Here is a 12,446-nt window from a genome sequence, read left to right as displayed (position 1 = left end):
TTATCAGCTCCTATGATTGATGGGAGACTGATTTCACTCTGAAATAACAAGAAAACCCCCTTTCAGTTTCCACATTGTAGTTTATTCTGTAGAACATTATCCATTCTGATGGGATATAACACTTGAGTAACAAAGAGAAACAAAACATTTCTTCAAGGAAAGGCAATTAAATAGCTTTAACTGAAAACAGGGGGTATCTTTCAGAGCTCCTACTCTATCTATTTTGCTAAGGAAAAAACACACCTGGATTAGAAGAGTTAAATTTTACCTTCAAAATGTTATGGACTATTGGGCAAACCAATACAGAAAAATAAATATTCACTTTTGCATTTTTCCTATTTTTTGCACATTTTAGCACTTGATTCTGTTTTTCTTGTCACCTTAAGAATAGTAAAATTCTAGTTTTATTTCATTTCTGCTAACCACACTACTTCTGCCATGGTGCATTGCAGTCTGAAGTTACTTAAAAGAAGGTTTTTCCATTTGTGCACAGGTATTTAAGATTGCCATACTGAAACACCATGTCAGAAACACAAAGCTTGGGTACACTGATCTATGAAACACAGCGATGCTACAGGAACTGAGAATAAAAACATTCTTTCTACAGACTTTCAAAAAGTTATCAAAGGTATAATGTATCAGAGACCAGTAATTTTATCAGATGCTCCAGAGGTCTTTTAAAGAAGATAAGAAAATAAACTATACCTCAGACTTTAAACTTCTTCAAGCTAAATCTGTCATCTTTATTGTTTGTCTCATATTACTGGACAAAAAAAAATCTGGTTGCACATGCCCTGAATATTGCATTCACTTTCCTTTCTCTAGTAAACTCACTACCAACCATTCCAGCTTTGAATAGTGCACCAGTTTCCTGTACTCAGCAGAACTGTAGATGCATTATCCAATGGATACCTACATTTAACTGGATAATGAAAGAAAAAAACAACCTGACAACTGAACCAAAATAAACATATGGCAAATTCTAATTTAGATGAAAATAAGGTAATATAAGTATCTCTTGTAGACTATTTTGAGGCAGCTCAGGAGAAAAAGGGAAGACAGAGTTGTATGGTAGAGCTAATTTGAAGGCAAATTTCTGACATATTTCTGCAGAAACATTTGTACAAGTAGGTGGTTGTTTACTCAGCTATGCAAGTTCTGTGGCACTTCACCCTGATACCATATATTGAGGTTGAGGAACTGCAGCAGATCTGAAAAGTGCCAGACAGTTCATGTTTTCAAATAAACTTCTATCCCAACTGCCTTTTTTGCTTGAAATAAAACAGAACTATTAAAAGACTTGACTTGCCACTACATTAGAATCAGTGAAGTTTTGGTATCACATCCACAATTGTAGGTGAGAGGGGAAACATAGTATTTAACATTTTGTGGTGCATTTAACAGGATCCTGTTTTAAGACATTTCCCACAATGAATTATTCAGCAAATAAAAAAACACCTTTTGGACAGATAAAAAAAAGGACAAGCATAAAAAAGGCAAGTCTGTGTCTGTAAAAAAAGGCAATTCTGGCTGCAACAAAAAGTCAGATGAAAACGGAACTTCTGACTGGAGGAAATTCAAGGTCATTAATGTGAGACTTAAACTAGCACTTCTAGTTCTAGACTATGTAAATAAAGATAATCAACTTAAAGAATAAGACCTTTCCAGATTACTACTTTGGTTTGAGGAGCCTGAGTACACTATGCATACATCAAGGAAAAATGGCCTTCCTCTATTCCAGTTTGCTGATTTTAACAGCTAATTTTGTTGTCAGAACATTGTCCTGTCCTTTCAAGGGAAGAGCAGTTCTACTAAAACATAACCATTGTTACAGGACAGGGAGACTTAATACTGTCTAAATGGAGTCGTTGATTTTTGAGGTAATTTTCAGGTTTGAATCTGCCTATGACAGGAGTGGAGGACTGTTTGTTCAGGGAGAGGACACACCCATCTTAGTCACACAGTCAGACATCTGGAAGGTGACAGAGTAACACTGAATCACTGAGGCTGGAAGGGGTCTCAGGAGGTCACCAGCTCACCTCCTGCTCAAAGCAGGGTCAAAACTGACCTTGGACTAGATTCTTGGGGCTTTGCCCCAGCAGGCCCCAAACACTTCCAAGAGCAGGGACTGCACAACTCTCCATGCAGCTCTCCGCCTCCTCAGCTAGAAATCAATATCTTATAAAATAGAAAACACTGGTTTTAGTAACAAAAAGCTCTTTTGGTCTTAAGCAGTCATATAATTCACATTAATTACTGCCCTAATTTCTGCATGTTCCAATTCAGCAGTATTTTGCTGTAGTCCTGATGGTTTCAGGGCATAAATGTAACAAAGCTTTTAAGCAGAGGAGTCATCTTTTATTAAAGGTACCAGTTTATCTGGAAAATTAGGACAAGTTTTTGGATCGACTGCATACCAATACACCACAGATTAAACAGAAAGACTTTTTATGGGACATAACTTTCACACAGTTTCCTAGAGGGTTTTAACTCCCTCCACCTTTATCCTAAATGATGAGTATTTTCACAATACTTTCTCCCTTGCCCGATAAACATTGCCTATACTCCTGAGATGCCAATAACCTTTGCTGAAAATATGGTCTCCCTGATTCATATCTAACCAAACTCTAAGCAATAGTTCTGTATTTAGCTTGGGAAGTTGCTGTTTCACTTTTAAATATGAGAAAACACTTAAATGCCTGAAATTTGATTTGAGCTTTCCAGCTGTACTGCTTAAGTGACACTAGCCACACTTGTAAACCTTGTCTAATTTATGCAGAAACTATCATAGGTGTCTCAGCCTTTCCTGCCTTTCTTCTTGGTCTTTCATTAACTCAGAAAAGTAAAAATCTGAGGAAGCAATAAATAAAGCTGTCATTATAATCACACTGCATCCTTATGAACACTAGGGTAAGTAAAGCTACAAGCATGTCAACACTCCAAGGGCAAGAACTCAAAAACCTGAGTTGCTTAAAACTTTGTAGAAGGTTTTACCTCTAGGCCTGTGGATGTTTGCAAAATGAGCTATCTTTTTTAATTACATCAGGTTTTATGTAGTACACAGGTAGGTTGTACACAGAAGCATGGAATTTTGTGTGTTTATTGAAAATTGATTAATTACACAACAAATCATACTTCTCTGTTTAATAAATGATAAAAAGGCAAATATGATACTAAGAGTCTCTTTTCATGTGGTAAATCTGAGCAATGGCCTAGAATGCTTCATAAAAGGAATTTTATCTTTTAATTCTCAAAAACACTCCTTATCCACAGTAGGGTCTTTTAATCAGCAAGGACAGGTTTTCTTCCTGAGTCAGCCAGTACTTACATCCTGGGGCAGGACAATTACAAGACATGTAGCCACAGATATTCACCCCTTCCAAAATGATGGCTCTGCCACAGTGTAAGTATGTATTACTCACAAAAGAGTTTCCTTCTATACATTTCAAATTTATTTCTTGAATTAACAGTATTGCATTTTACTACAACATAAACACATCTTATTAGATGGTATGACAATTTCACTTTTTGTCTAGAGTTTAGAAAGGAAATTAGTTCTGATCCCTGTTTGCAGAACTGTGTTTTTTGTATTGAAATTATCATAAGACAAAACATGTAACAGAAATAAAGGCCTAAAAAACATAAGCAGACCATTCTGATAACCATGTTCATTACCAAACTATGGATTTGTTCTCTTTGGAACAGAGAGCAAACCTCCATCCATGGCTGTAGAGAACATCTTTCCACACTCCCACACCAGACCTGCTTTTAGCCCAGTGGTTAGGGTGTGCTTGGGAAAAAAGGGTTTGAATCCCTTCAGGCAGTGGCAGGAACAGGTAACATCAAGTAGAACTCAGATTAGGGAGTTGTAAGGACAGATGATATAAAAAGCAAGTATCAGTGCATAAGTGTGCTTCTGCTTTTGAAAGAAAGGATATAATACCTGCTTTCAAAAAGGCAGATGTTCATGGTTCTGAATCCCAAGCAGAACGAGTTTCCTAAATCTTCAGGGAGAAGTAAAATTAGGACCAGTACATATTTCTTGATAACTTATTTTGGTGGCATTTCAAAGTTAGCAGAATCAGCTGAGGGACTTAGAGGCTGACAGACAAGCAATATGACAGCTGAAGCTGTTACTTTCCAGGCCTTCCCGCAGGCAGGGACACGGGATCAAGCATTTCATTTAGTCTGTTACAGTCAACTAATGAAATCTGGAATTAAGAGTATGCAAGCTCATGAAGTAGGTTGCTTGTAGTGGACAAGTGGTTTTCCTTGCCACTTGGTCGTGCCTCTTCCCTGTGCTACACCCCACAGCTGTTAGAGTTCCCTGTGAATCAGTCCAGTTCACCAGGGCAGCAGTAATGCAGCTTCCAGGGGAGGGGGAATGTTTGGCAAATCCTGACAGCACACCTCTGTCACTGGGAACAGGCCTGGGGAGAGCCAAAGCTGGCATGATGCGCACAGCTGGAGCATGCAGCTGAGACTTGTGGAGGTGGATAAGAGGGAAGATAGGAGGAGACTGGGACTCCAGTAATGAGAAACTGATCCATTTGCCTAATTGAGCCTCCTAAAGTTGCAGGTGTGCTTTGCAGTGAGGCAACACACGCTGTTTATGGATGTGAATTCTTGTGTCAGGGTCAGGCATTCTTCCCAACACAGAGTGTCACAGCTTTTATGGCTTTCTGCAGGTTTAAATAAACAGCCAATCTCTCCATTCTGTTTTCTTGGAATGTTTGAAAAATGTGTTCACAACCCTCCCTGGCTAAAAAATTAATATTAGCCTTTCTAATCCAAAATGAACACATTGAATAAATTGATATAATACATAATTGATATAACTACAAATGCCTTGCTACAGCAAGAATTGAAGTTACTACCAAACACAATTATTGCACTTTAGAAAAATGTGAAAAACAGTTTTACACCACTTCAAATCTACAATATCTAGACAGTTAAGTTACTGCAAATTTTCTTTTGTTAATCTGAATATTTTACAGCACTAACTGGATTCTGAGATCACTTTTTAGGGGTACTACCTCTCCAGAGAAAATTTCATGCTAAAGTACATGTATGAGGTGTTTTAGATTGCTCTTTCCCCTTCAAAAAAATAACCTATCCTATTTTATCCCCTTATGATAGAAGTGGTGAACCATCCTTATTAAGTCTCCTAAATTTCCTGCATGTTTATTATGAATCTTGAAACCAGGTGTGATCATAGTAAGACTCCATTTTATGTTAGCTAAAGGAGAGATTAAAATTGTCTACTAGGACAAGTGAAGAAGGGTAAAAAACCCATGACACCAGCATACTGATGCTCACAGTAAAAGGCAACACACATATGCTTTTGCCTTTCTACAACATAACACATCTATGTTTACTGTAAAACTAAAATCTATTCACATTTGGTTGGGGGAGGTAGGTAATTCTTTGAGATGGGCACTGTCTGGTTTAGTAATTCACATACTTTGATGATTATAGATCATCTGAAGCCTTCAAAATGTGATAAATGTCAAGCAAAGTTAATTCTTAGCTCCGTTTTGACAATTTCCATTTTAACCTAGATTGCTCTAGAAAAGCAATTCCCTTTTTAAAATACAGCTAAGCATAAAACACACAAAAATTTTGCCAGATTTCTGTAGAATATCTGCTTTTTGTCTTTTAATTACCATTTTTCTTCATCAGGGACTGGAGGGATTCTTGTTCTTTAACAGATTTAACTTCAAATGTGCAAGTGACAAAAAATGGGGCTTCGGGATAATCCTGTTTCTCCTTAGTGGACTGCCTGAAAATAAGATGTATTTTGGGAAAAGTATTGCAGCTATTCACTATCAGCTTTATTGCAGAAAGTATCTTTGTGGTGCAGACTCTGAAAGGATTAGATATAAGAAGTGACCCTCTGAGAGCTTCCATTCGAGAGCTGCAAGTCTGGGGGATTTTCTCTGTGGTCTGGTGAGATGCACTGCAAGGCCAGAGCATGTTAATATGTGTGGGATAGCTCTGCCAATTGAAATGCTACCTGCTAAAACTTTTGTTAAGACATGGCAATTTGTTTTGAACTGGCCAGTTTTGTAAGAGCCAAAACTCTTGGGTAGGGTTTGGTACAATTGCGCAAGAGGCTGAACTCTAAGAGCTCACCTTAGCAGTTTTTATCAGTAACTAGCAATCACCTGCAATCTATCATGGTATCTGTATTTTATCCAATGGAAGTGTCATTTAAATCAATTTAATTAGGTTTGAATTAACATCCCGTGGGAACACATTGTATCTTTTAAAGATACTATTCCAGGCAAGCAGTAGCATCAGACTGGAACTGTTTCACTGATGAAATTCATGTTTTTTTGGTTACTGTTACAATCTTACAGGATGAGAGAGGTTTTAAAACAAAAAGTGTAGTCTAGAGCATAATGACGTAATACCTTTTTAATAAACTGGCAAATAGATACGTACTTATATCTCCCTACTAGTATGCTGTGTCAGGTTCCTTCTGTCTTTCAGGGCAGGTGGATTGGTGAGAAACACTGCTTGTTTATTAAATTCTCAACTACAAAGCAGAATCATGCTTTTCTGTAGCAGAAAGTTAATATGGTCTAGCAGAAAGTCTGTAAGTCTAATAAGCCTAATACTAAAATAATTACAATAAGTTTGGTATCATACTGATTGCAGTAAACAAGGTCTGAAGTGGTAAGTAGATAATTTTTAATTTTCACTCAGAAAGTTGTCATACTGTGCACACTAAGGAGGTCCTCTAAGAGGTTGTCCCAGAACATGGTGACAGCAACAACTCAGCTCAGTAGCTCTAGTGGAACTTGCCAATTCTGTAGTTAAACTCATTCACCCTAACCTTGATTTTCAGGAACTAACAGCCAGATCAAATGGGCTCTTCAAAAAAAAAAAAAAGTTAATTTAAAATTTATTTGATGGTTTCCTATTAAGAGTGCTAGGCTTGGTAAAACAGCATGACAGGAGAATTGATTAAATTTACTGAAATTTAGGGTCAAATTCTGTGCTGTTTATGTACTAGGATAAGCTCCCTGACTTTAGTGGGCAGCTTTTGAGTACACAACAGTAATCATGTTAATATGTATATATTTAAGTCCACTTATTGAACTTACAGCTGTCTATCAGAACTGTGAAATCTGATGATTTTTTATCTCAGTTTATGAGATAAAAACATCATAATACAGATACACCTAAAATAAAAATGGAGTTCTAATTGTATCAGAGTCACTCCATTTATTTTTGTGTGGTGCATTAGACGAGCTTATTTGACAGGATAGCAACCAAACCACTTTATTTTCTAACATTGTTGTATAGCTTTTGCTGTTAAGCATAGAATGAGAAATACAGAAAGCATTAAGCGGACATATCAGTAGTACTGCTGCAGTAATAATAATTATAGATAAAATCAATATAAATACCTCATCAGTTTAAGTCTGAAGTTATTTCACAAATAATGTAAGCAAATTTACTTGACCACATTATTTAGCATACTTTCTCTCTTTAATTTTTCCTATGATAAAATCAGAAACTTTTTTCCAAATCATTCTCCTATCTTACTGCAAATGCTATCTTTAAAGATTGTTAGCTCTCACAGAAAAGCGTTTCACTTTGTTACTTACATCTTGATCTGGAATATACCCTTTTAAAAGCTTCCTGTTGCAGTATAATTTATAAAAATAATGGTGTGAACATTAAGGTAGAGCAACTGGTGGCATTTTAAGATCAGTATCAAAGATCCTATCCCAGGTTAAGTGATAGTAATTAATGAGACAGGAGACCTGGAAACAAGTCTGAACAAGAGCCAGGGATGGAGCTGAATCAGCAGCTACTGGGAACCACTGGGCAGGGATATCTAAGGGAATGGTGCTGTATAAATCACTACACAGCAGTGGTTTTGACACATTAATGTTACTATTTAATATACATAATAATCCTCCACAGGGCTGCAGCAAAGACTGAGGTATTTTGCAGTGGCACAACAACATGGGAGGAATAATTGTGTAATGCTGATGAAAGTGAAGTAATCAATTTGCAATCATGCTTTCCTGTAAACTCACTTTTAATATCACATTTGGTAAATACAGGCATTATGTCCAAAAAGCATGTGTCTCCTTCTGCAGACATGACTGACAAGCCCTATGAGCAATATGCTTCCAAAACAAATATGACTCAATACCTTTGGGTCGGTAACTCACACAAATCACACAGAATGTTCTGTGTTGGAAGGGACCAACAAGGATCATCAATTCCAGCTCTCAAGTGAATGGCCCATATGGGAATTGAACCCTGAACCTTGGTGTTACTAGCATAACACTAAAAAAAAGATGAAGAATGTTTTTTGGTAATGTTCCTAAGGTGTATCTTAGAGAAAGTAGCAATTCACATGTTGGAGAAACAAAATCAAAATGTGGTTTATAAAAATCTGTATGCTGTGTGATAATTGTGCCTTTTTGTAGTATATACACAGTCACTCAAACTAGCTGATTACACTGCAATTCTTAAGTAAACTTGTTATATAAAAAATGAACACATTCTTGAAATTTGCAGTTTTACCAGATCAGCGTGTCTTTCGGGGTAAGCATTGTGACAGCTGCTTGTGACATAGAGCACATGAGAGAAAAACTAAGTATACAATTTGCAGAACTACCAAAAATCCCTTTTTGTTTAATTTCACAAAGATAGAATCAGAGACATGAGGATGTTCCCAGTTGGCACAATGTGAAGTGTATTTTCACATAGGCAAGCACGAGGTTCTCAGCAGAAGTTGTTACTTAATACAACAGGGGGTCCCCAGATCTAAGTTGACCTCTGCAGGTAGTTTTAAACCTTCCAGTAGGAATTATTTTACCTGAAGTTTGCTAGTTAACCAAGGAAATAATGTCAGTTTACTTAAAACACAAACCATTTAATGCTGAGCTATGGCATGATATGTTTTGGTGAGCTATGGCATAATCAACATTTTTAACTCAAAACATGCAGAGCCCCCATTTCATTTCTGTTTGAACTGGCTTACTCCAGGGCTAGCCAGGAACATTGAATGAGATTGCTAGAATGAGCTGTTGCTTGTCCCATTCCTGAGGTTACACATTTTCCGAGGCATTTTTTTATTTTCCTTGTGGGATTGATCTGCACTGCTGAAGTCAATGAATGTGTACGATGACATGGATGTTGTGTTGAGAAATTACTTCTTTCTCCACTGAAATGACTTGTGAGAAGAATTACAAAAACTGCTTGTCACACAGTATTGAAACCCAGCTTGAGTAAGAAATCATGGATTGTCTCATAACACTGGAAGCTGCCCACAAGATTAAGTTTGGTGTCAACTTTGGAAAACAGTTTTAGAGGCTGAAGGGTGTGGGGAAGTCTTAAGCATAAATTACTTGATAGGCATTTAAGTTATATACCAATATATAATGCTTTATATCTGCATATACACACACACACATGCACAGAACAGACAGGTCCACACTGGAAAATTCAGATCATCATCATCTCTATCACACCTTGAAAAAGTTGTCAAACATGATCATGTCAGGCAGTAATTTTTCACAGTTATGGTGCAGTTTGTTAGTGACATTAAGCACTGTGGTGTGTACTCCCTGTCCTAGGATAAGCCCACCAGAAAAGAAACCATGTAACTGCCACGGGCTGAAAACGAGAGCATCATTCAAATGAGGAAGAGTTTGTGTCTTTGCTCTCGTGCGTGCACAATGGCTTCTATTTGTCTGGAGAGAAGATTGCTGAAAAATGCATGAGCATTTTTCCTGATGTGAAAACAAGCAACCTAACTGACAGTAGGGCAGACTTTGTAGCTATGCTACTGTTATAGCTCATGAAATATTACTGAGAAGAATCATTTCTTGGGGAAAGAAAGGAGTCTGCCATTTTTTCCAACCCTCTTTTGAGCACTGTAGCTACCAAAATCTTTCTAGAAGTAATCCAAGACATAACAGCATCTCAAGTCTATAGAGATGTCATATACACGCTGACTCTTTACATCTTCTAGGACTTCATTTTGGAGCATGAGATGCCACCTCATCATCAAGAGGCAGATGCAGAACAGAATTTTTTGAGTGATTTCTTATTTCTATAATGGTGTGATCTACACTTCATCATCAAGAAACAGACGACATCAACTTGGGGATGGGTGCTGGAGTGACACAATACAGAAAATGAGGCTGCACCACCCACTGGGATTGAGGTTTGGAGTTTAGGACAAACTGACATTAATATATCCCTTCTCCCTCTCTGATTGACCCTGTTCCCCAAAACTCAGGCTTTCTGACGCTACATCTTCATTTCACACGTAAATAAATCTTCTATCCACTCAGTCAAACTGAGAGAAGGCCATGTGCGCTGCACACAGCAGATCTAGCAGCTGCTGGAATGTGCTCTGTCCAGCACTAGTCCTCCCTCCGCGACAGCGCAGCTGCCTCACACTGAAATCAGAATCACGGAGGGTCGGAGATTTGTGAATCTGGGGGTCCGCACGGAGCTCGGGCACGGCGCAACCCCGCGTACAGAGCTGCTGCTGGAGGCGAGCGGAGGGAGGGAATAGCGAGCTGCGGGGCGGCTTGCTCAGGACGTGCCACCCACCACACGTGTGTGTCACCACACGCGGTATCTCGGTGGTCACACACGCATCTTCCTTCCACGGCATCCCGGTTATGCTTTGCCTCATGGGGCTGCACACTGGGCCGGGGAAGGGGGGAACGCCGCCACAGGCCCAGCTGTGCCCACGGCGGGGAGGGGAAACAACATCCACGCTGCGGCGGCACCAAGGAAGGCCCGGCACTCGGCTCCCGACCTCTCAAGGGCCCCGCCGGCCCGAGGGATACCGCAGCGGGTTCGGCAGCTTCCAGCGCGGCCACGGGCGGGACGGGAGAGGAGAAGAGCAGAAAGGGGCGCCGGGGAAGGCGGGTGCGTCTCGGGATACCTGGCGGGAAGGGGCTGCGGGACACGCTCCCAGCACAGCGGGAAAGGGCGGGGAAAGGCAGCTCGCTACCGCGCATGCGCGCCGGCCGCCCCCCTCTCACCATTACCTGTGAGCTGCTAGGCGCCGTCGCCTTCTTTTTCTTGGCGGGGCCGCCGCCGGTGCCGGGGCTCGCCGGGCGCTTCTTGCTGCGGGACGCGGCCCCGGCGGGAGACGAGGCGGCGGCGGGAACCAGGCTGGCCATGCCGCCCCGCTCCGCGCCCGGGCCGGGAGCGCTCCCGTTCCCCGGCGGCTGTGGCGGCTATGCTGCAGCGCATGCGCAGTGATGGCGGCGCGGCTCTGCCGCCCCGGGCCGGGCCTGGTCGGGGAGGCCGAGGGCGAGCAGGGTTTGGCCGGCGCCTGTGAGGCCTGGAGCTCGGAAGGAAGCAGCTCTGCCGCCTCCTCGTTGCCCTGCAGTGTCGCGGGCCCCTACTCAGAGACCTGGCTGCGGTGGCAGCCTCGGCCCGGGGTAGCCCGTGTGCTTGGGAGGTAGCAAAGTGTGCTGAGGTGAGGGGCTCCTCCCCGTAGAGGGTGAGCGGGACTGCAAAAGGCGCTGGATCTGAGTCAGTTATAGCATAGAGGCCTTTGCAGTTGGACTTAAAGATGTTAAAGATCTCTTCCAACCTTGACAATTTTGTGGTTCTAACTGTGTAACCTTTGGAAATGCCAGTTATTACAGTTGACATTAAAAATGTCTACAGCTGGCTGATACTGATTGCCTGTGGGTAATTCGTACTGCTTAAAATTTGGTTGCTTCTACAATGTTTTGGCGTGGCCAGTGGCCTGGTCTATAGGTTTTTCCTCTTCTTGGAATCTGGAATAGTTTTGCAGTGGAGAAGCATAGCAGAATAGATTAGAGGGGATTTGGACTGTGCTCTGATAAGTTTTCATGGTCCTCTTACTGTGTGTGCTGTTTTACGCCATGCCCCAGAGAACTGGTTGGTGTCGAGGTGATGTTGCACAGTTCTTAAACTGCTTAGTGGCTGAGAAAACTCCTGAGCTTTGTGCTTGCATGCACCTGCATTCAACATGCTGGTCAACTTATTGCCATGTTTGTTTGAGCTGCTTCTACGCAGTGCCAGTCTGCCAGGTTTCCAGCTGCAGCTGTGTGCGATCCTGTCCCAGCACATGCCTTGCGGAGAGGCAGAGGTCCAAGAAGTTGATATTCAGGCAGAAAAATTAGGTCACGTTTATAGACGGTGCTGTAATGAGGGCTGAGCTTGGGCACAGTAGGGGTGCCAGGCAGTGCTGTGTAAAACAAAAACTTAGAAGGTGGCCTGAAAGAGAGTTGAAGACAAAAGCTTGGACTTCCAGGCTGTGTTCCAGGCACCTGTGTATGTAGCAGAAAAGCAGGACAAGATTTGCTTTCCAGGGGCATAAGCAGGGCCTTGTACAAACAGCCCAGTCCCATATTCTCCTTTCTAACTGTAGATGCTGTCTTTCTGTCTGAGCACGCAGGCTGCCAGCAGCACCA

At 41.1% G+C, this 12,446-nt stretch overlaps 1 protein-coding gene across 1 annotated transcript in view; it reads right to left on the bottom strand.

Moving 5' to 3' along the window:
• INO80C (INO80 complex subunit C) overlaps positions 1–11,430 on the bottom strand; it is a 30,378-nt gene extending 18,948 nt beyond the window's left edge. The window contains exon 1 of the mRNA XM_030943362.1: positions 11,043–11,430. Within this exon, the coding sequence (XP_030799222.1) occupies positions 11,043–11,177 (135 nt within the window). The 5' untranslated portion in view covers positions 11,178–11,430. The remainder of the gene's footprint in view (positions 1–11,042) is intronic.
• Between the last annotated feature and the right edge of the window lie 1,016 nt (positions 11,431–12,446).

The sequence above is a fragment of the Camarhynchus parvulus genome, chromosome 2 (genome assembly GCF_901933205.1).
Source record: "Camarhynchus parvulus chromosome 2, STF_HiC, whole genome shotgun sequence".
Taxonomy (NCBI): Eukaryota; Metazoa; Chordata; class Aves; order Passeriformes; family Thraupidae; genus Camarhynchus; species Camarhynchus parvulus.
Note: the sequence above shows the minus strand (reverse complement) of the source record. Positions and strands in the feature narration are given on the sequence as shown.